This window comes from Diabrotica virgifera, chromosome 2 (genome assembly GCF_917563875.1).
Source record: "Diabrotica virgifera virgifera chromosome 2, PGI_DIABVI_V3a".
Lineage (NCBI taxonomy): Eukaryota > Metazoa > Arthropoda > Insecta > Coleoptera > Chrysomelidae > Diabrotica > Diabrotica virgifera.
Genome location: NC_065444.1, coordinates 142,740,335 through 142,762,688, shown reverse-complemented (window position 1 = coordinate 142,762,688; position 22,354 = coordinate 142,740,335). Strand labels below are relative to the sequence as shown.

At 32.4% G+C, this 22,354-nt stretch overlaps 2 protein-coding genes across 2 annotated transcripts; both read right to left on the bottom strand.

Moving 5' to 3' along the window:
* Positions 1-369: 369 nt before the first annotated feature.
* LOC126880256 (uncharacterized) lies at positions 370-17,646 on the bottom strand. Its single transcript, XM_050644023.1, has 2 exons — positions 17,316-17,646; positions 370-3,942 (listed from the first exon to the last, which is right to left on the bottom strand). The coding sequence occupies exon 2, from the start codon at positions 2,249-2,251 to the stop codon at positions 386-388; it is 1,866 nt and encodes a 621-aa protein (XP_050499980.1). The 5' UTR covers positions 2,252-3,942; positions 17,316-17,646; the 3' UTR covers positions 370-385.
* A 1,705-nt stretch (positions 17,647-19,351) lies between these two features.
* Positions 19,352-21,112, bottom strand: LOC126880255 (piggyBac transposable element-derived protein 4-like; the record flags this gene model as incomplete). The annotated part of the gene is made up of 2 exons (XM_050644022.1): positions 19,534-21,112; positions 19,352-19,478 (listed from the first exon to the last, which is right to left on the bottom strand). Coding segments are annotated over exons 1-2 (1,671 nt in total), but the record flags the coding sequence as incomplete, so codon positions are not given.
* Between the last annotated feature and the right edge of the window lie 1,242 nt (positions 21,113-22,354).

Below are 22,354 nucleotides of genomic sequence, written 5' to 3'. Positions count from 1 at the left end.
GATGGAAGAGTAGTATTTGCTCTCTATAATAATTATGAGCATCTTGATCAAATTTATAATGCCTATATCTGATAACCATAGGCTTTTGTCTTTTTTCGTTATCGTCATTATCTATAGCATCTTCATTTTCAGCAACGTTTTTATTAATTATGCCACTTTGTTTGTAAACTACAGCAAAATCAGCTAAAGAGACGTTTTCCTTCAAAACTCTATTGCTGTATTTTTCAAATATATTTAATTTGTAAACATCAGTTGATGTAGGATCAATTGATTTTAAAATTTGTAAATCTTTTATTTGTTTAATCATGGACTTTTCTGAAATTTGTTTTAATAGTTTCTGTGACGGCTCCTCTTGGAAGTGGTTCCAACATTTTTGTGCATGGCATTACGGGTTTTGGAAAATTAAATCTGCATATTTTTTTGCCCTTTTTTTATAACACGTATGCGGGTGATTGTGGAATTGCAATTTTATATACGGATCATTTTCTCTATATTTGCATGTTATATATTCATCAATAAATTTTATACATTCATCAATGGATTCTGAATTATTCGGATCATATTTTGGTGGATTTTTCAGCCACAATAGAATATGTTCATGTGGAGAACCTCTCATTTGAAATTCTACACGTTGATAACTATCTTCAATTGGATGGTTCTTAAAGATAGAGTTTTTGCTTTTTAAATACAGCATCATTTTTGCAATTTTATAGTCAAAATATCTTGCACATGTGACCGGGTCTTCTTTTATAAATCTAGTTTTTTCATTTGTACTTAAGTTAGCTGTTTCGTACACACTTAATGTTTTGGAATCTACTAATTTCGATAAACATTGTAATAATTCTATCCAAATAGTTTCAATTGCACTCAATGTTAAAAATAGTGTTGGTCTTCCGAGTTGCCTTATCAATGCCAGAAGATCTTTTTTCTTTAATTCCCAATAAGCAGGGGATGCTCTAATAGGTCTTAAAAATGGATAACCCTCGTTAATTTTGAATAAGCTTTTTATGTATTCGGGATTTAAAGCATTTGTAACGGTTATATTTTGATTGTTTAACGTTTTTCGTAATACTTTTTCGATTATAGCACTTATAGCTAATTCTGTTTTTTTAGAAGTTGTAAATAAAATTCTATGCGCAGTACAGGATCTGCGATCTTTTCTTCTGATTTCTGACTTAATTCGGTCAGAATATGAAATATTATTACCGTTGAAGGGAAAACCTCCAAATATTTTTGGAAAACATAATTCATCTATATCCTGTACTAAATGCCAGGGCATAGGTACTTTGCCTTGTCCCGGGGCTATAATTTTGATATTATCATTTTGAACTATATTTTCATCTATTAGTAATACTTCATCATTGATTTCCGTGTCAAGAATATCATTTTCGATATCCGAATGATCATCGTCTTCGGATGCTGAATCATTTTTTTCGTCTTCATGAACATCTCTGTGTATGACAAAATCAATTGTTTTAGAATAATCATTCTCGTATTGCTCAAAGTATTTTTCATCAACTTTGATATCATGTTTTATGTAAAGCGGAGTTTTTATTAAATATTTTAACGCGTCACAAATAGCCGCAGGCCTAATTGTTTCAAACATGTAATCAGTTTTATGATCTACATGTCTTTTTAATTTTACTTGCACAGTCATCGTTTCATTTATTTTATGAGGTAAAACAACTTGCACCATATCTGTAATTTCGACAAGTATATTTACTACACTGTCTTTTAAACCTACTTGAGGATTTATTGCATAATATTTTAGGGGTCGAATTTGTAAAAAGCATACGATAGGAGAAACAATTCTCTCTTCCAACGATGACAATGTTTTTAAACTTGTTGGGATGTCTACAAACTTTAAACCATTTGCAGTAGATAATTTCGGCACTTGCCCTTTCAAGACGTACTTGTAACATGTTCTGCACATATAGGGAGTAGTAATATCATTAATTATTACATTTTCATAATTAGGTACACAAAAAACTTTGTTTTCGTCGAATTTTAAAACGGTGTGCTCAAAAAATAAATTTTCGCAACATGTGCAGTTGAAGCATGGCATATTTTTAAGACTTTCAATGAATTTTAATTTTTCGTGGGCTATAGTCGAATTTTCGAGTTTTAAATTATTATTATAATATTCTCGGTATCTGACAATGTCATTCTCTCTTTTTATACTTTTAGCTTCTAAATCATTTTGCCGTTTTTGCTCTCGGATTCGTTTATTTTGTCTTCGATCTGTTTGCATTTTCTTTTCATTTGTTTTAAAACTATCATCAGTTCTTAATATCGTCAATCTATTTTTATTTTTTTCATTTTCTTTTAATTTGAACTCATTGTCTTTTCTTTTTTGAGCTAATCTAATTTTATCTTTTTCGTTTTCTTTCAATTTAAACTCATTATCGTCTTTTCTTTTTTGAGCTAATCTAATCTTATCTTTTTCGTTTTCTTTCAATTTGAACTTATCGTCTTTCCTTTTTTGAGCTAATCTAATTTTGTCTTTTTCGATTTCTTTCAATTTAAACTCATTATCGTCTTTTCTTTTTTGGGCTAATCTAATTTTATCTTTTTCGTTTTCTTTCAATTTAAACTCATTATCGTCTTTTCTTTTTTGAGCTAATCTAATTTTATCTTTTTCGTTTTCTTTCAATTTAAACTCATTATCGTCTTTTCTTTTTTGAGCTAATCTAGTTTTATCTTTTTCGTTTTCTTTCAATTTAAACTCATTATCGTCTTTCCTTTTTTGAGCCAATCTAATTTTATTTTTTTCGATTTCTTTCAATTTGAATAATTCATCGTCTTTTCTTTTTTGATTTAATCTAATTTTATCCTTTTCGTTTTCTTTCAATTTAAACTCATTATCGTCTTTTCTTTTTTGAGCTAATCTAATTTTATCTTTTTCGTTTTCTTTCAATTTAAACTCAGTATCGTCTTTTCTTTTTTGAGCTAATCTAATTTTATCTTTTTCGTTTTCTTTGAATTTGAACTCATTATCGCCTTTTCTTTTTTGAGCTATTCTAATTTTATTTTTTTCGTTTTCATGCAATTTGAACTCTACATTATTTTCCCTCAATTTTTTTTTTGTAACATATCTAATTTTCTTTTCTTGTTTATATTAAATACACTTGAAGTTGCTCTTTTATTTGCTTTTGTATTTAGTTCTATCAAACACGGACAAATACTAAATATAATATCTTGAAAATTGTGTTTTAATAATGAAACCATATCTATTAAATTATTAAACATACACATTACAGCAACTCCATATATATACTCCAGTCACATTGGAACAACTGTGTGGATCAAAAATGTAATATTTACATACATTATCATCATTTTTTAATTTAAATAAAGCTAGAGATTAACCATTGCATGTGAAAACTCCACCTTCGTAATTTTCAAAAAAGCTTGTTAATTCTTCATTTATTTGTAGATATAACATACCTTGATACGGTTCTAAAGGGTATGTTATACGATATTCCTTCATTTTAATTTTTAAAATTGGACAGATTTCATCCGCAGTTAAATGTTTTGTTTCGAAATTTGTACCATATTTTTTATTATAATTTTGAACCGAAATAGTGTGTAACCATTTCCTATATCAAGTATATTGTCTACATCCTGTGAAGTCCATGATTTTATATCTGTAAATTTTGAATAGCACAAAGCAGTCACAGAATTACTAGTGCACTGCGAATTGCTTTTATTTCCAAATTTTTTGTTCATTTGGTTAATAGAGCCTGCTATAATAATTTGTGTTTTTTTCACGTTATCATTTAAAATTAAATTCTTAAATTTACCTTTCATCATTTTTTATACTTCCCTGTTTTATTTTTCTATTTAAAGAATTCTTCTTTTTTGATTACGTAAATTGAATTAATTGCTGTTTTTACTTTATTCCATGGGATGAATCAATTTTTTACTTTATTCCTATTTCACCTAAAAATTAAAATTTGTTTAAAAAATATCGATATACCTACTGTGCGACCAAGAAAATTTGAAAACAGCATATTTATTCGATTTATTTATTGGACTGGACACTATCAACTGGTAGACCTACCTACTGGCCTACGGATAGAAACAAGACCCCTGATTTAATAGACTCCTTTATTATTAAGAATATTTTAACTAATTTCATAGACATTGACGACTATTGGGACTTAAATTCTGATCATTCCCCTATAGTACTAACCATGACTGACAGGATTATTAAAAAACGTAGTAACTCCACATTAACAAATAAATGGACGGATTGGGTAAGTTTTAAGCTGAGCCTTGAAGAGAGAATAAATCTAAGTGTACCAATACAAAATGCAGAGCAATTAGATAAAGAAGCAGAATTGTTGGTGAACCATATCCAGCAAGCAGCATGGGAAAACACTCCTACACTGAAACCTAGGCTAAGAGGAAACAATTATTCAAAGGAAATAAGGAACATGATAATTACAAAAAGAAAACTGAGAAGAATTTGGCAACAAACAAGGTCTCTTCAAGATAAGACTAAACTAAATCGTGCAAGTCAACAACTCAAAAGAACTATCCTACAATTAAAGAATGACTCAATTAACTCTTACTTACAGGGACTAACAGATGACGGTAGTACAGATTATTCCTTATGGAAAGCTACTAAAAGACTGAAAAGACCTATTATGCACTCTCCTCCTATTAAACTAGAAAGTGGCAACTGGGCCAGAAGTAGTGCACAAAAAGCAGAGTTATTTGCCATACATCTTGAAAATACATTCAAACCAAATAAACCTCGAGGGGATGAAGAAAGATGGGAGGAACCTGTTCAATTAGAGGAAGAAATTCGGCTAATTACACCAAAAGAAGTGCTTGAAGAAATAAGGGAAAATAATAATCCGAAGAAAGCTCCGGGCTATGTTCTAATTACGGGTGAGCTGTTAAAACAATAATTAATGTAAAAGTTAATATAAAATTAACAAACCTCTTTAACGGTGCATTCAGATTAAAATATGTACCAATAATATGGAAGATGGCGGAAGTCATTATGATTCCTAAACCAGGAAAACAAGCACATGAGGTTTCGTCATACAGACCGATATCTCTGCTTCCTGTAATATCGAAGATGTTTGAGAAACTGCTCCTCAAGCGAATAAAACCAATTATTGAAGCAAGAAATTTGATACCGACACATCAATTCGGATTTAGAAATAAGCATTCAACAATTGACCAGGTGCACAGAATCACAAATATTATCGAAAGATCCCTAGAAGAAAAGAAAGTTTGTTCAACTGTATTCCTTGATGCTGCACAGGCTTTTGATAAAGTCTGGCATGAAGATTTAACATACAAACTAAAATGTTTTTTACCTATACAGTACTCAAAACTTTTACAATCGTACATAAAAGAACGACATTTTAGGATTAAGCAAGAAGACTGTTTTTCAGACTTAAAAGAAATTAGAGCAGGTGTTCCACAAGGCTGTGTGTTGGGTCCGGTCCTATACCTACTATACACGTGTAATATACCTGTACTGGAAGACAACACAGTTGCCACCTTTGCTGATGATACAGCTATTCAAGCAGTAGGGACGACAAGTGAAGAGGCGACCAACAAGGTCCAAATAGCAGTTAGCCAAATCCATAAATAGACACAAAAATGGCTGAATGAAGCTAAATCTGTCCATGTTAATTTCACCAACAAAAAAATACAATATGTACCAGTTATAATCAACAATATCTAAGTATCATATGCAGATACTGCTAAGTATTTGGGTATAACATTAGATGCAAAACTACGCTGGAAGGTGCACGTTAAGAAAAAAAGGGAAGAACTAAATATAAGATATAAAAAAATGTATTGGCTAATTGAAAGAAACTCCACATTGCCAATAATAAGTTACTAATTTACAAGCAAATATTGAGACTTGTATGGACTTATGGATGCCCACTATGGGGGTGTACGTAGATGCTCCTTGGTATGTGACAAACAGTGATCTCCATAAGGACCTAGGAATGGAAACTGTGGATATAATCATCAAGAAGATGGCAGGAAGTCACGAGCAACGACTTCATATGCACGAGAATATTGAGGCAATCCAGCTCCTCGATACCACTGGGCAAGTTAGAAGACTGAAGAGGACAAAGCCTTATGAACTAGTTTAAGCAAGGGCGCCCCCAGGGAGGGGCCAGGTGGGGCCATCGCCCCCCCTGAGAATTTGGCGAAAGAGTGTAAAAAATATTTAGCTCTCTCTTACTTTATATTATAAAATAAATTCCATATTAATCATAATCGCTCACGAGATATGCCAGTTTAAATGTATTTTTTCTCAATCCCTTATCCCTTCTGACTGAGACGCATATGTTTGGATGGAACCGCATCGTTTTCGGTGCGCATGCCGCATGCACTGATGATGTCCGGTCTAGGCTTATCCAGTTGAGAAATGAAATAGGTGGGCTAAACGGCCGATCTGATACGTCTAGTAGTACGGTAGTGCTCACAATTTATATACTGTTATTCATAGAACTTATATTAACGTGTTAAAAGTGTTTTTTGTGCAACGTGTAAGTATTATATAATATACTTTATTTCTCACTTGACCTTAAATAAAATAGGCTTATTTTTACGAGGTAGTTATCTATAGTGTGTAAAGGTAAAAAATACTTTTTTATGAATTAAAATAACATCATTTGCGTCTATGAAGTACAATTACAATATTTATTTCAAAAATTGTGCTTGAAGTAATAACATTTTTTATAAGTACCCTTCCTACTTTAAGAAAATAAGTTATTCCTGTATCGCAGTTGAGATATTCAACTGTGCAAGGTAGGTATTTTAATCTATAAATTTTAATTAACTTAGATGAATTTTTTACTTCTCTAAAAGGTTTTAAAAATATTTTTTAATGCAACTAAATTATCCATTTGGTCTTATTCTGTCCATTTATCGGCCTACTCCCCGGTTAAATGCGTTAATTTATTTGACACCTAACACTTAGCTGATTGAATGCATCAATTTAATTAGCCTACTGTATTTGTAGTAAAATGGACATAAGGAAGTTCTTTAACAAGCCAAACAAGCGGCTGAAAATTGATGATGGATTCGACATACCGAACAGTACCGAAAACAGTAGTATAGTATGCAGTCAAAATGATTTAGCTGTAGCAGGGCCATCTAGCTTGGAGTCAGCTGTATCCGCCTCTCAAAGAGAAACTAACGTTGTAACGGCCACCGCATCGGATAATTTTGCGATTGTTGAAGACAGTTTAAATTTGGATGTTGGGAACTACCTTGATACTAATAAAATTTGTAGCTTGAACGATCGCTTGAAATTTACTTTGTTAACAAACCCATGGAAGCCAGATAAATGTTACAATTTCAAGTATGATATTGACGATGGCAAACGACCATTTATCCATGAATGGTTAAATACGTACCCCTGGTTAGCTTATTCAAAAGAAGTTAAAGGTGGGCTATGCAAGTTGTGTGTACTGTTTAGGCCCCACGTAACCCATGGTAGTTATCAAAGCGGCTTTATAAATCGCCCATTCACCAATTTCAGACAGTTTCATGAAAATGCGAAATCGCATATGAACTCTGAATGGCACAGACAAGCATCTGAAAACTCAAGTAACTTTATATCTGTCATGAAAAATAAAAAGAAAAATGTTGAATGTCTTGCAAATTATGGTTAGGCCAAGCAAATTGAATCGAACAGAGCGAAACTAAAATCCATTGTTTCTTCAATTTTGTTTAGTGCACTACATGACTTACCATTAAGAGGTCATACCAATGAGGATGCTGTGTTCAATAACCTTTTACATTTTAGGAAAGAAGCTGGTGATTCTGTTTTAGAAGACCATCTGAAAAATGCGCCGAAAAATGCAATGTACATTTCCCATAGGACACAAAATGAGATCATTGATTTATGTGCAACGGTTTTAAGAGACGAGTTAGTTACAAAAATCAATGATAATGAAATATTTTCCATTTTAGCAGACGAAGCAATGGACATTACTGGTACAGAGCAACTCTCTCTGGGCGTGAGATATTTTGATAAAAGTGAAAATTGCATCAGAGAAGACTTCCTTGGTTTCACCCCATTAAAAAGTTTAGATGCTGAACATATAGCAAATGCTATTACTTTAACATTAACAAATTGGGGCTTGAACTTGGAAAATGCAGTTGGCCAAGGATATGATGGTTGTAGTACAATGGCTGGGGAAATAACTGGAGTACATAAAAGAATAACTGAGAAATACCCAAAAGCTCTATATTTTCATTGCGCCAGTCATCGGCTAAATTTAGTAGTCAATGATTTAAATGACATACCATAAATCAGGAATACAACTGGCACAGTTAAAGAAGTTATAACATTTTTCCGGCAGAATGGCCAAAGAAGGGCAATAGTGGGAACTCTTCAAAAACTATGTGAAACCAGATGGACCGAAAAATATAAAGCAATTCGAAAGTTTAGTGAGCAGTTTGTTAGCATCGCTGAAGCACTTCAGACTCTATCGACTGAAGGTAACCGTGACACAAGGCAGAAAGCTTTCCAGCTTCATTGCGCAGTTACAAATACAGCATTTGTGATATGTCTACATGTGATTGCCAAATACTCTGCCAAGTTAGAAATCGTTACGCAAATGTTACAAGGTGTCAGTGTAGATATTTTGAAGATATCAAAACACATTCAGAAGGTTACTGAGCTATTCAGTTCAGACCGACAAAATGGAGAAAAAGAGTCTGATAACATTATGGCAAATGTTGAAACAACAGCAAACAAGCTTGGAATCGAGCTCACATGTCCTCGTGTTGCTGCGAGACAGGTTCACAGACCAAATCACTCTACCCAGACTATCAACGAATACTATAGAAAGTCCATTTTCTTGCCATATTTGGATTCTTTGGTTCAATCGTTGAAAGATAGGTTTTCAGATAGAAACAAACCATCATTTGAAATTTTCAATCTGCACCCTAAAATCATGAAAGATCTTTCTAAGGAAGATTTTGAAAGTCTATTAACAATATAAACAGCACGTATTGTGAATTGTTAGACAACTTTAAGGAGCAATCAATTCTGTGGTTCGACCTTTGGAAAAACACGGAGATAGATGCCAAAGCCTTGGAAAAACTGAACTTAATAGAGGTTCTTGAGCATGAGCATGCCTGCTTTTTGCCGTCAGTAGCAAAAGCCATCCAAATAGCTCTTTGTCTGCCACCAACAACTTGCACCATCGAGCGATCATTCAGGTAACTAACTATAATTTTATTACGTTATATTCTTATCCATGTGTTTCAGTTCTTCTAAAACTTACATTACAATATAACAACCTCGATACTTTTTTACAGCACTCTCAAACGTGTGAAGACCTGGATAAGGAATACGATGTCGAACAATCGTCTAAGTGGGCTATGCCTGTTATCTGTACACAGAAGAAAAATAAAAGAAAATATAGAAAACTTCATGCAGAAAGTAATTGATTTATTTGCGATGGACACCAGAAGAATTCAATTATTATTTAAGTAACATTTTACTGACACTAACCGTGTTGCGTTTTAAACAGCAAAACAATTTTTCTTGTATTTTTTGTTTCAATACCCTTTGCCCCCCCTGAGGAAATATCCTGTGGGCGCCCTTGAGTTTAAGTGATAGGTGATAGTGAAAAGCAGAGCATAGTGCTTGTGCGCGTTAGTGTGTATGCTAGAATAGTGCACTATCTTGTTAGGTTAGATTTGATAAGAGGCGCTATGGGGTAAGCTCTTAATTTTAAGGAACAGTAATAATTTAGGTTAGATTAAAATTGTTCATTGATCAAGTATGACCAGATTGTAATTGTAATAATCATCATCGTAGTGATGCTTATGGGAAAAAAATTTATTGGAAAACGCTATCAGCGTAAGTATATTATAAAGCTCACTTAGTTTGTAATACACTTACGGACACTCGGTAGGAAAAAATATTAAAAAACGTTTTTAGAATTTAATTTTTAATCGATTTACGTTTTCCGTCTGTTTGTCCGTGTGTCCGAGTTGTAAGGCGAGCTACAGGTCGCAGTATTAGAGCTAACTACTTAAATTTTGGCACAAAAATTGACAGCGGGAACTAGAAAAACTGAGTAGACTTTGGCTGCTCTCACCCTAGGGGTAGACCTCTAAATTTAAAAAATTTGAATAACTTCAAAGTTTGTCATAAAAAATTGTTAATTGAAGTCAAAAATTAGAATCCTCATATTTTTTACATAAAAAATTACTAAAATATTGTTTCCTATTGGAGCGCTCAACCTCCCTAAAAATAATTTTTGTTTTACGATTTCACACATTTTTTTTTTATTTTTACACGGTTTATAAAACAAATGAATGCCTAAATTCACTTTTAGTATTTTGTAGGACTGAATACATTTTGGGCAAAGTGTCAAATATTTGGACCACGTGTCAAATATTTGCGGAATTTGTCAAATATTTGCGCAATGTGTCAAATATTTGGGCAATGTCTCAAATTGTTGAGCAACTTTTTAAAAAATCGGTTGAAACATTTCAAATCACGTAAGTATCATTTAAAGCTTTAGCACTCTTCCATACTAGTTGAAACTGAAACCAGCGAAATGCTAAGGAAATTTTCCTACAATTGAAATTGGGTATATCAATTTGTGTATATCAACTTCAATTTCAGATTTTTTTTAAAGCCACCTTTATAAATAAAGAAATTCATGGCCCACCTAGACCAAAAATAAATATGCTGTTTCCAAATTATTTTTGTGATATCAGAAATTCTGGTTAATTTACAACTATGGTATACATTTATGATATATATTTTTAAAAAGTTTGTTTAAAGTTCTACAAAATAGTTTAATAAAATATAGGGTGTTCCATTTAAAATAAGATAGCAATTATAACGTACACAAATTTCAAAACATTCTGTATAAAAAAAAATTTAAAATTTTTTGGTCCAAGCTATATGCAAAAGCATTAACTAAATAAATGTTTCGGATTTGTTTTTTGATAGTAAAGAAAAATTTAAAATAATAAAAAAAAAGAATGTGTATGTACTTTGTACGTACGTATGAAGTTATACTTCTATTATAATACACATAATTTCAGGTCCAAAAATAAGCATTTTTTCAAGATTTTTTTTTCTCAGAACCTTTATTAAAAGTGAACATAAAACTTTTTACATATGTAAATCTAACTCTTAGAGAATACAAAAATATATATTTTTTCATTTATGCACGTACACTAATATTATAGAAGGCGCCAAAGTCGAGGCCTCGAAAAAAAGTAGTTCCGATTAAGTTAATCTCAGGATTGGGATTTCTGAAACAAAAAACTCGTACTGCATTTGAAAAAGGGAGGTATCTTACGTGACAATTTACCACTGATAGTGAAAAATTCCGCAAAAAAATATTTTACGGAAGTTTGAAAATTTTTTGTGAAAAAATCGCATGTTTTTCTTCAGTTTTTCATGGTTAAAAAATATTTATTTTTAATTGTTTGGTCAAATTGTGGTATATTGTCACGTGAGTGAAAATTATTAATTAATTTCCTTTTTCAAATTCAGTATGACTTTTTCATTTCGGATATCCAATCATAAGATTAACTGTCCGCCATCATTTTTCGAGACCTCAACTTTTGCGCCCTCTACAATATTAGTGTACGTGCATAAATGAAAAAAGATATATTTTTTGTACTCTCTAAGAGTTATATATTAATGTGTAAAAGGTTTTATGTTCATATTGAATAAAGGTACTGTAATAAAGTGTACTAGTACCTTCAACTAAACAAATATACTTAACAGGTTATTTGTATTTTATTTAAATATTAAACTAACTTTCTAATTCAACTTTATATAACTTTCAAATTTTTTTTATTAAAACAATAACAAAAAATAAAAAATAAAAAAAAGAATATGAGAATATGAGTCGTCCTGGATTTGAACCCGCGACCTCTCGATCTCTGGTCCAATGCTCTACCAACCAAGCTATAAAGCCCCCTGTAAGTGACATGACGTCTCGAATATAATTACACATCACAATGACAAATACATCAATTGAAGTATAAAAATGTTATACATAATAGATATTTTATTATTTTACTATCGAGGAAGACAAATCCAAAGATACAAAAATTATAATAAATAATACATTTATTAAGAACACTAATATGTTCTTTTAATGACTTATTTGCGCTGATACATACATTACTTAACAGATTAGCAACGAACCATCAACGAACTACATAATACTGTCTGTGTGCCCATGCGCCCTTATAAAATTTCACTCTCGATAGTCCAGTCGGGTTAGACGAATAACAGGCCTAACCTTGCATTAGGAGCTGGCTCAAATTTTATTTTTTTAATCTTTAGGGAGGGTCAATATTAGTATAAATTTAAAATCTCGACTGAATTCCACCGTTGCGTTAGCCGCCATCTTGATTTTAAACGAGAACCGTTTTTGCTCAATATCTCCGCCATTTTCAATTTTTTGACAAAAAGTGTAGAAACTAAAATTGTTGGAAATGCGATTTTCTATAATTTCATTTATTAAAATTTTTTTCGTGCGGTCGACATTTTCCGAGTTATGAGGGGAAAATAGTGACAGTTGGAGCATAATTATTGTATTATTGAATTATCTCGTTTATTGTTAGTTTTACAACAAATATGTACCCATACAAAAATGAAGAGAATTAAATTCTACACAATTTTGATCTCTTTCATTTTTTTGCTAAAATTAATATTTAAGGTAGTACGTATGCGATAATGGCGCGAGCGTAAGACCGGATTGATTTTATAGCAAATGTTTTTGTTCAGTATCTACGCCATTTTCAACTAAAATTGTTCAAAATATAATTTCCTACAATTTCTTTTTAACAATTTTTTTCATGCGGTTGATATCTTCCGAGTTACATGGAAAAATAGTAAAAAGTGGTGGGGGGAGCATAATTATTGAATTGAATTTTGTTTACTAGCTGCCCCAAATTTTATAATTCTATCCTTTAGGAGAGATCAATAGTAGTGTAAATATAAAATCTCGACTGAATTTCGCGGTTGCATTAGCCGCCATATTGATTTTAAATGAGAACTGTTGTTGCTTAATATCTCCGCCATTTTCAACTTTTCGACATAAATGGTGGGAAAGAAAATTGTTGGAAATGCAATTTCCTACAATTTCTTTGGCACATTTTTTTTATATTATTTATATACGATCAATATTCTCCGAGTTAAGGGGGAAAATAATGGAAGCGGAAGGGAAGCATAATTATTGAATTGTCTCATTTATTATTAACTTTACGACATAATTGTACATAAACAAAAATAAAGAGAATTATATTTTATACAATTTTTGAAACTTCCAATGAAATATCAACCAAACTAAGTATATAAAAGACATAAAAAGACATTATATGCATTAAGTTCACTTAATTTTATTAAGTAGGGGGTTCTATTGGTTGAATTTGTCTGTCGATATTTTAAGTTTTATGTCAGCTAAAATATCGTGATGTTTCAACAATTTTTTTTAAATTTTGGACCCTGTTGGGGGAGAATTTTCCCATTTCCCCCCTTGTAGACCCGCCACTGGTTCTCTCGAAAAATTATAGTAAATCGTAATTGCAACAATTTCAGTTCTTACACTTTTTGTCGAAAAGTTGAAAATGGCGGAGATATTGAACAAAAACAATTGCTACAAAATCAATCAAGTCTTACGCTCACACATTTACCACATACGTATTCTTTTTCTCACGATCATCTTTCAGTGCGTCACAGTTTTTCGATTTCTTTCTAACGCATTAAATTGTATGTGACAGAAAAAAGGCACGTCGGTGATCACATTTCGTCGGTGACATTTTTATAACATTTATTCTAGTTATTCTAGTTGTCGATAGATGGCGCCATAATAAAAAAATATTTTTTTTAATTAGATAATAATATTACAAATATAATCTGTATAATTTATAAGACTATACAAATCAAAGAAAATACCATTTTATAAATGCAAGAAACACATTTGATTTGTTTTTATTCCAAATTGAAAATAAAATGGGACAACTGTCAGATTTAACTAAAATGTCATGTTAGAATTAATGTCATAAATGTGTATTATCACGGACTTACCCTTTTTCCTATCATTTGTTACGCACTGAAAAATGCTCATGAAAAGGACGATACTATCTTAAATATTGATTTTATCAAAAAAATTAACGGCATCAAAATTGTACAAAATTTAATTCTCTTCATTTTTGTATAGGTATCTATTTGTTGTAAAACTAATAATAAATGAGATAATTTAATAATTCAATAATTATGCTACAACTGTCACTATTTTCCCCTCATAACTCGGAAAATATCGACCTCACGAAAAAAATTATAATAAATTAAATTATAGAAAATCAAATTTTCAACAATTTCAGTTTCTACTTTTTGTCAAAAAATTGAAAATGGCGGAGATATTGAGCAAAAACGGTTCTCGTTTAAAATCAAGATGGCGGCTAACGCAACGATAGAATTCAGTCGAGATTTTAAATTTATACCTACTAATATTGACCCTCCCTAAAGATTAGAAAAATAAAATTTGGGGCAGCTCCAAATGCAAGGTAAAATGCTATCTCGACTGGGCTACGATTGAAAAGGCGGGTTAACATTACTAGTGAATAACGAACGTGGCTCACGCTTACGTATTTTGCTTGTGCTATTGTTATATATTGTATTATCTATTTTCAAACTCGAGCAGTACATTTGTATTTATGCAATGCTTAAATACACATGTACTGCTCGAGTTTGAAAATAGACAATAAAATATCTAACAATAGCACGGGCAAAATACGTAAGCGTGAGCCACGGTTATTGGGACTGTGCAAGTTCGGCAAAGCGACCTCTATTTCTACGCTCTGTACTTTTATTCGCACTTTTAATTATATTGGCCAATTATATTAGTCCTGGTTGCTGGATAATTGTCAAGGCCATAGTCCAAAAAAATAATAAGAAGAAAAATAAGATGTAGGTTATGTTTAGCAAACGTAAACAATTGTATGTAGTAAATAAAATTAGTTATTAAAATGCAGTACTGCAAGCAAAATACAATTAATTAAATTTACCTTTATATAATAATTGCATATCATATCAATATTGGGGAGCAATATATAATTTTTCTGCGTCAATGACAGAAAGTATGAAATATACGTCAATTTGACAATTTCAATTGACAATATGAATTATTTAAGATAGTTGCAATATTTCTCCGCGACTCGCGCACGGTCGTTTCTCGTTTCCCTTCCAAGTACTTGCACACCGCGAATTAGACTTTATTACGGTTGTCTTGTCCGACGGTGGTGGGGAGACTTATATTTTTGACTTTACGTCACAAGAGTTTAGATCCCCATATTTTTAAATGATTTTCGATCATTGAATGTGTGTTATTGTATATATATATATATATATATATATATATATATATATATATATATATATATATATATATATATATATGTGTGTACCTATTATTTGTGTTATTATGAAATAATTAGACAAATAGTACACATTTTATTTATACCGGGTGGTGAATCGTAAAAAGGGCCATAGGAAACTCAATGTAAAATTCTGAATTGTTGAATTCCTGCTTCCCTAATTATTTTACATCAAAAGTCATGAGAGAATACTTGTAGAGAATTAAAATCAAAAGATAAAATTGTTCTACGATTTAAATGCATTCCAAAATTTTGAAAAATATGATAAATTTGCCACAATAGCTATGCGTGTAAAAGTAAGGCCACACGTTACTATTTAACTGACAGTGCTCACACCATTGACTGAATAAAAAAATCTTTATTATTAATCCTTTCTCCGCAACTGAGGGTATCTTATCAACTGTATTGTTTTTAAACAATAGATGATAAAATAAAAATATTGACAGTTCAAACATGTGAACATTATTGCATTGTGTGTGGCCTAAGTTTGGGCTGAAAACTAAAATGTATTACATTTTTACAAAATTTTGGAATATGTTGAATTACGTAGACCAATTTTAACAGTTATTTCCAATACAGATTTCAATCCTCTAAAAATAGTTTCTAATGTCTTTTGATGTACAATAATTATTAGGGAAGCTGGAATTCAACAGTTCAGAATTTTAAATTGAGTTAATACAAAATTTTGACGCATGTCAAAATTCTCAATGTGTTTTAATTGTATTCATTTTTTTCGAATCCTGAGAAAACTAATAAATATTTTTGAAAAATTTAAACTCAGAATGAAAGACTGCATTATTACCGAGGGCTGAAAGTCCCTGAAAACTTCTATAATGTTTATTTTAATAAGTTACAGGGCTGAAAATAAAAGAGCAGTGTGATATTTAATTTCAAATATTTCATTCAATAGAATCTGCTTGTTTATTCTAAGGGGCTTTCCGCCCTCGGTAATAATGTAATCTTGCATCCTGCGTTTAAATTTTTCTAAAATACTTGGTTTTCTCAGGATTCGAAAAAAATCATGTTACGATTCAAATGACAGTAAACTCTCGTGACATAATCTCACCCTTAATGTTCATTGGTTAGTCGATTTAGGCAACCGTAGTAATGTCTAAGAACCGTGAGCGTGAGCCACGTTCGTTATTCACTAGTAATGTCCACCCACCTTAAAGGCGGGTTGACATTACTAGTGAATAACGAACGTGGCCCACGCTTACGTATTTTGCCCGTGCTATTGTTAGATATTTTATTATCTATTTTCAAACTCGAGCAGTACATTTGTATTTATATATTGCATAAATACAAATGTACTGCTCGAGTTTGAAAATAGATAATAAAATATGTAACAATAGCACGGGCAAAATACGTAAGCGTGAGCCACGTTCGTTATTCACTAATAGTAATGTAAACCCGCCTTTAAGAAGTATAACTTCAAAAAATAGCGGAATCCGTTAATCTGTTCACGAAAAAATCAACTATGAAAATGAGCATAATTGTTTATATCCCTAACTTTTGACGAGCAGTTTTTACTCTTCACAAAGAAATATGTGTATAATTTAATAATTAGCAATTATATACCTACATAAAATAAAATACGCTATTCATAAACCTATTAATTCTTTAACATCATTAACTATTTTTAATGGAAAATAAGCCAAAAATTTACTAAAAAAAAGGTTTTTATTAACGTTTCGACATCCAAATCGGATGCCGATTAATTAATATCGTTTGTATTTTGACAACTGCATCCTATTTAGACGTTAATAAAATCATTTTTTTAGTAAAATTGTGGCTTATTTCCCATTAAAAATAGTTAGTTACAAAAATGTTACAAGAAAATAGCTTCAGAACAACATTGTTTAACATATTTTAAAAATTTAAGTATTTCCTACCTTATATACCTAGAATAAATATCACCTAAAAGAAACACTAGAACAAAATCAAATCAAAACTAAAAATAATAATTATGAAATCAATTAAAATTAACACACAAATTATATTATTATCGATCTATCAAATATAGAAGTACATACAATAATTAATAATTAGAGTACGCTTAAAACTGATTTAGCAACAACTTGACAAAGCGAAAAGGGGCGTAATTCTGACGTCACTCCATAGCTCACTAAGGCCGCGTTCAGAGTGGACGAGCAAAGAGCAACGAGCAAAGAGCAAAAAGTGCACGTTCAGAGTGGACGAGCAAAGAGCAAAGAAGTGCTAATAGCGGGTAGTTACGCTAGACGTGAGTTTAGTTCTTTTCCACTCGGCAGTGTGGATAGGAGCGGTAGGATATTTGCTCTTTACTCTCACAGTAGTCCATGTAGTGAGACCGCTCCCGTCTGAAAAAATTTCCGATTCGGTCTCTTTGTGGATTCCTATTTAAAAATATTTTAAAATTTCCTTTAAACAAATCTGAAGGGTGCCGGGCGGAATTTTTGGGCAGAAATTGTTTAAACAATATTTTTAAACAAATACAAAAGATCACGTTTTTTGCTCTGGAACATATATTTTTAAGTTTTGTGGGTCATCTAAACAACAAAGGTATCTTGTAAATGTTCTCAAAAATTGATAGTTTTCGAGTTATAGGCAATTTAAAATCTGAAAAATGCGAAAATACCCATTTTCGAGGCCTAAATACTCATATTTAAATTAGTATTTTTGAGGTTGCCAGATACTTAAATTAAAGTTTAAACATTGAGCCTCAAGACTCTGAAGAGTGATCGCGTCTAACCATAAATTATACCGTTGTTTTTTAATTGTTAAATATGCGTGTTTATTCGATTTTTTGCCGGTGTGGCGCGCTCTATTTCAAAAATCTCCTATTTTCCTCCGAAAATTATTTTTTCTAGATTTTTTGGGATTTTCTAAATAAAATAAGTTTCTTGACATTTTTCTCAAAAGTTAACAGTTTTAAAGTTATAAGCGATTTAAAATCCAAAAATGAGTTTTTTTGTCATTTTTTGGATTTTAAATCGCTTATAACTTTAAAACTATTAACTTTTGAGAAAAATGTCAAGAAACTTATTCTATTTAGAATATCCCAAAAAATCTAGAAAAAATAATTTTGGGAGGAAATAAAAGATTTTTGAAATAGAGCGCGCCGCACCGGCAAAAAAATCTGATAAACACGCATATTTAACAATTAAAAAACAACGGTATAAATTAAGGTTAGACGCGATCACTCTTCAGAATCGAAGCTGAATGTTTAATCATCAATTTAAGTATCTGGTAACCTCAAAAATACTAATTGAAATATGAATTTTTAAGCCTCGAAAATGCGTATTTTCGCATTTTTCAGATTTTAAATCGCCTATAACTCGAACACTATTAATTTTTGGGAAAAATTACAAGATACCTTTTTTGTTTAGAATAACCCAAAAAACCTAAAAATATATAATAATAAAAATGGTATACATTTTTATTTTATAGTCGTATTACTCCGTAGAGTAAGTGCACACCTACATTGCCTACATTGGATCCGTCTTTCTCCGATCAGATCAGATCCGATCAGACCGGTTTTCCGGCGAGGGTGCCTACATTGGTTCAGTAATCTTCCGACCACCGACAATAAGTTCCGATGAAGATGTGTTGAGATGATGACATTGAATATATTTAACCCTTTCTTTACCGGTCGTCAATACCTATGTAGTACTGCCAGAACCAGAGTTTTTAAAATGTCATGAGCCCCAGTGCCATATATATACGGCATTATAGAAAATAGATCAAGAGTTGTTTTATGAGGAGATAATAAATACTATTGATATGAAATAATTGATTCAGCTTGTATATTTTATTATAAGAATATACATTTTAATACCTACATTTCTTTTGTGTGATATTCTTCGAAGCAAGGAAAAACACATAGACCCACGTCGCATTCATTGCACATGTATCTTGAATCTCGCCTCTTTTTTTGGTCACTAATTTTAGACTGTGAACAAACAATACATCTTCGAACTTTTTTATTTGGTACCATAGCCGGAAAATGTCGCCCCGTCAGACGCTGATGTTTTGATGTATTCAACGTCCTGGGTATGGTTTTTGGTACATTATAACTGTAACAAAAGATTTTCGTAAATAAAATAAATTTATAGTCTCTCACAAAATTACCTTTCAAGCAGCTGTCGAGTTAGCCTCAATTGGAAATCTGCCAAGGGCAACTGCCCTGGATTTTGCATAAGGAATAATGCATGACTGTTCAGGACACATAGATCAAGAATGTGAAAGAATAGTTTCTTGTACCACTTTAATGTTTTTCTAACGCATTCTGTGGAACTTAGCATCATATCCGTTCTGTCTACTGCTCCCATATTTTGGTTGTAGTGGACGACACATTCCGGTTTCTTCACAGATTCCCCTGTCTTCATGTTTGTTTTATTTACATTTATCATTTGATCTTTATGAAAAGTTGTCAACATATTAACGTCTCTACGATCTTTCCATCTAACGGCTAACATATTATCGCTAACCATCGATTTTGTTTCGCCTTTTTCTAATTTACCCGATAAATCAGGCATTTGTTTTCTGTTAGTTCTAACGGTACCACATGTATTTGTTTTGTGTTCAAATAAATAGGTAGAAAGCGTTGGAGAGGTATACCAGTTATACGTGAATAGAGAGTGGCCTTTATCTAAATAAGACTTCATAAGTGTTGTTACAACTGACCCTGATATCCCCAGATCCTTGTATAGCTCTATTTCCGTTTTGGAGCCTGTATATACGATAAAATTTAAAACGTATCCTGTCTCACAGTCGCACAAAAGAAATAGTTTAATGCCAAAACGATGACGTTTTGTCCTTATAAACTGCTTGAAAAGCAGGCGTCCTTTAAAAAGCATTAAACTCTCATCAATTACTAAGTTCTGGAATGGAGAAAATCTCTGAGCAAATGTATTTTTGATCTTTTCGAAAATTCCTCGTAACTTATGGAAAGAGTGGCCTTTAATTTGTTGGGCATTATCTGCAAAATGTAACATGCGTAATATAATTTGAAAGCGGTTTCTGGACATAACTTTTCCAAATATTGGAGTGTACAACAATTCATCTGTCGACCAATTTTCGACAAGTTTGTTTTTTCGATGACGAGCAGCAAGGAAAAGAACAGCAATAAAAGTAAAGAAATCTTCTTTAGTCATTGCTGTCCAAGTTATTTTTGTATTCAAATGTGTCTGTTCTAAAGCATATTTATTAGTCTGCGTTATAATCATGTTCACTACCTCATCATTCATAAATAATAGAAAATAATCCAATTCACTGAATGGAACTTCCGTGTTTTCTAAACAAGCACCAGCAGTTTTATCGTCAAAATTATGTATTTGAGGAATAAACTTGCCTTTTGTCCAGTTCACGCTAAAGTTTTCAGGTAAAGCATTCCTTACCGCTTGTGCTTCTTTCTGTTCATCATTGGCCGCCATTTCATTTATCTCATCCTCACTGTCGCTGTGGTTTTCGGTGCACAACATGTGATCAATCTCTTCTTCGCTACTAGCTTCACTGTCAGTAGGTTGAAATTCACTTCCACTGTCAATGTAGGGATTTTCATCCGAATCTAGACAATCTAGTATTCTATCGATATCGGCCTCCGCAAGGCCACACATACTAACTTTAGTTTTCTCACGTTTTCTCTTCCGCGACGTATTCGAACTACACGCCATTTTATTTACTTTCCTTACCGCTTGGCTTGGCACGTTGCACTTTGCACTGTTCAATATAACCGACCGGCGGTGCCGGTATCCAATAACTCGTGTTGAATCGGGCTCCATCGATATTCTTTCCTGATGCCATATATTTGCGGCGGTGGTTCTGATAGCACGTTTATATGAACGAATTATTACGGCACTGAGCGTACAGACTTGTTTAGACTGCCGTATAAATGTGACGGTGGGTTTAAAATGTGACCAAAAAATAAAAAGTGTCGCCTGTATATTGTCCTAGAATTTAAAACAATTTCACCGGCGAACGTATAAATACGGCGGTGGGACTGAGAGCCCATCTAGTTGTTGCCGTATATATACGGCGCTGGTAAAGAAAAGGTTAAACATGTTAGCTTGCAACCCCCAACTTGCAACAAACTTGCAACCAGTTTGCAACCAACTTGCAACCAGTTTGCAACCAGTTTACAACCAGTTTGCAACCAACTTGCAACCAATTTGCAACCAACTTGCAACCATCTTGCAACCAACTTGCAACTAAAATTGCAACTCAACTTGCAACCAATCGGAATGAAACCAAACACTTCTCGATCAGAATAGGAGAAGCTACTCCTGACGTCGGCCGATATCGGATCTGATCTGATCTGATCGGATCGGAGAAAAACGGATCCAATGTAGGCACTCCCATTTAATACTATGGGTTTATTTTTTATTTCGACGTCGGCCGACGTCGGATCTGATCTGATCTGATCGGATCGGAGAAAACGGATCCAATGTAGGCACCCCCATTTAATACTATGGGTTTATTTTCTATTCCGACGTCGGCCGACGTCGGATCTGATCTGATCGGAGAAAATCGGATCAAATGTAGGTGCATTTTTCCGTTGGAACTTTACCAGCTGCAGACGGGGGATGTGAATTGCATAGTGTAGAATTCCTTCCCTCTCGTCTTCACTGCAGCATCCATTTGACTTGCAAATTGGTCTTGGAGGTGTCACCAGGAAAGTGTACCAATAAGTTTTCAATTTAAAAATCTTTTAGTAATATTTTTAATATTTTCAATATTAATAATTTACTATTAGGATTGAAAACTACTTCGTCTAAAAATATATGTTCCGGAGCAAAAAAACGTGATCTTTTGTATTTGTTTAAAAATAGGTATTTATGAAACAGTTCGTGAAGTATGCTTTTTTGCGAACGCACGCGATATTTAGAGCACGAGCGACAGCGGAGCGAGTGCTATACATCGCGTAAGTTCGCAAAAAGTACTTCATGCACAG

Bases quoted from the DNA above. Each gene is read 5' to 3' on its own strand.
- LOC126880256 (XM_050644023.1), bottom strand. From the start codon at position 2,251: ATGCAAACAGATCGAAGACAAAATAAACGAATCCGAGAGCAAAAACGG.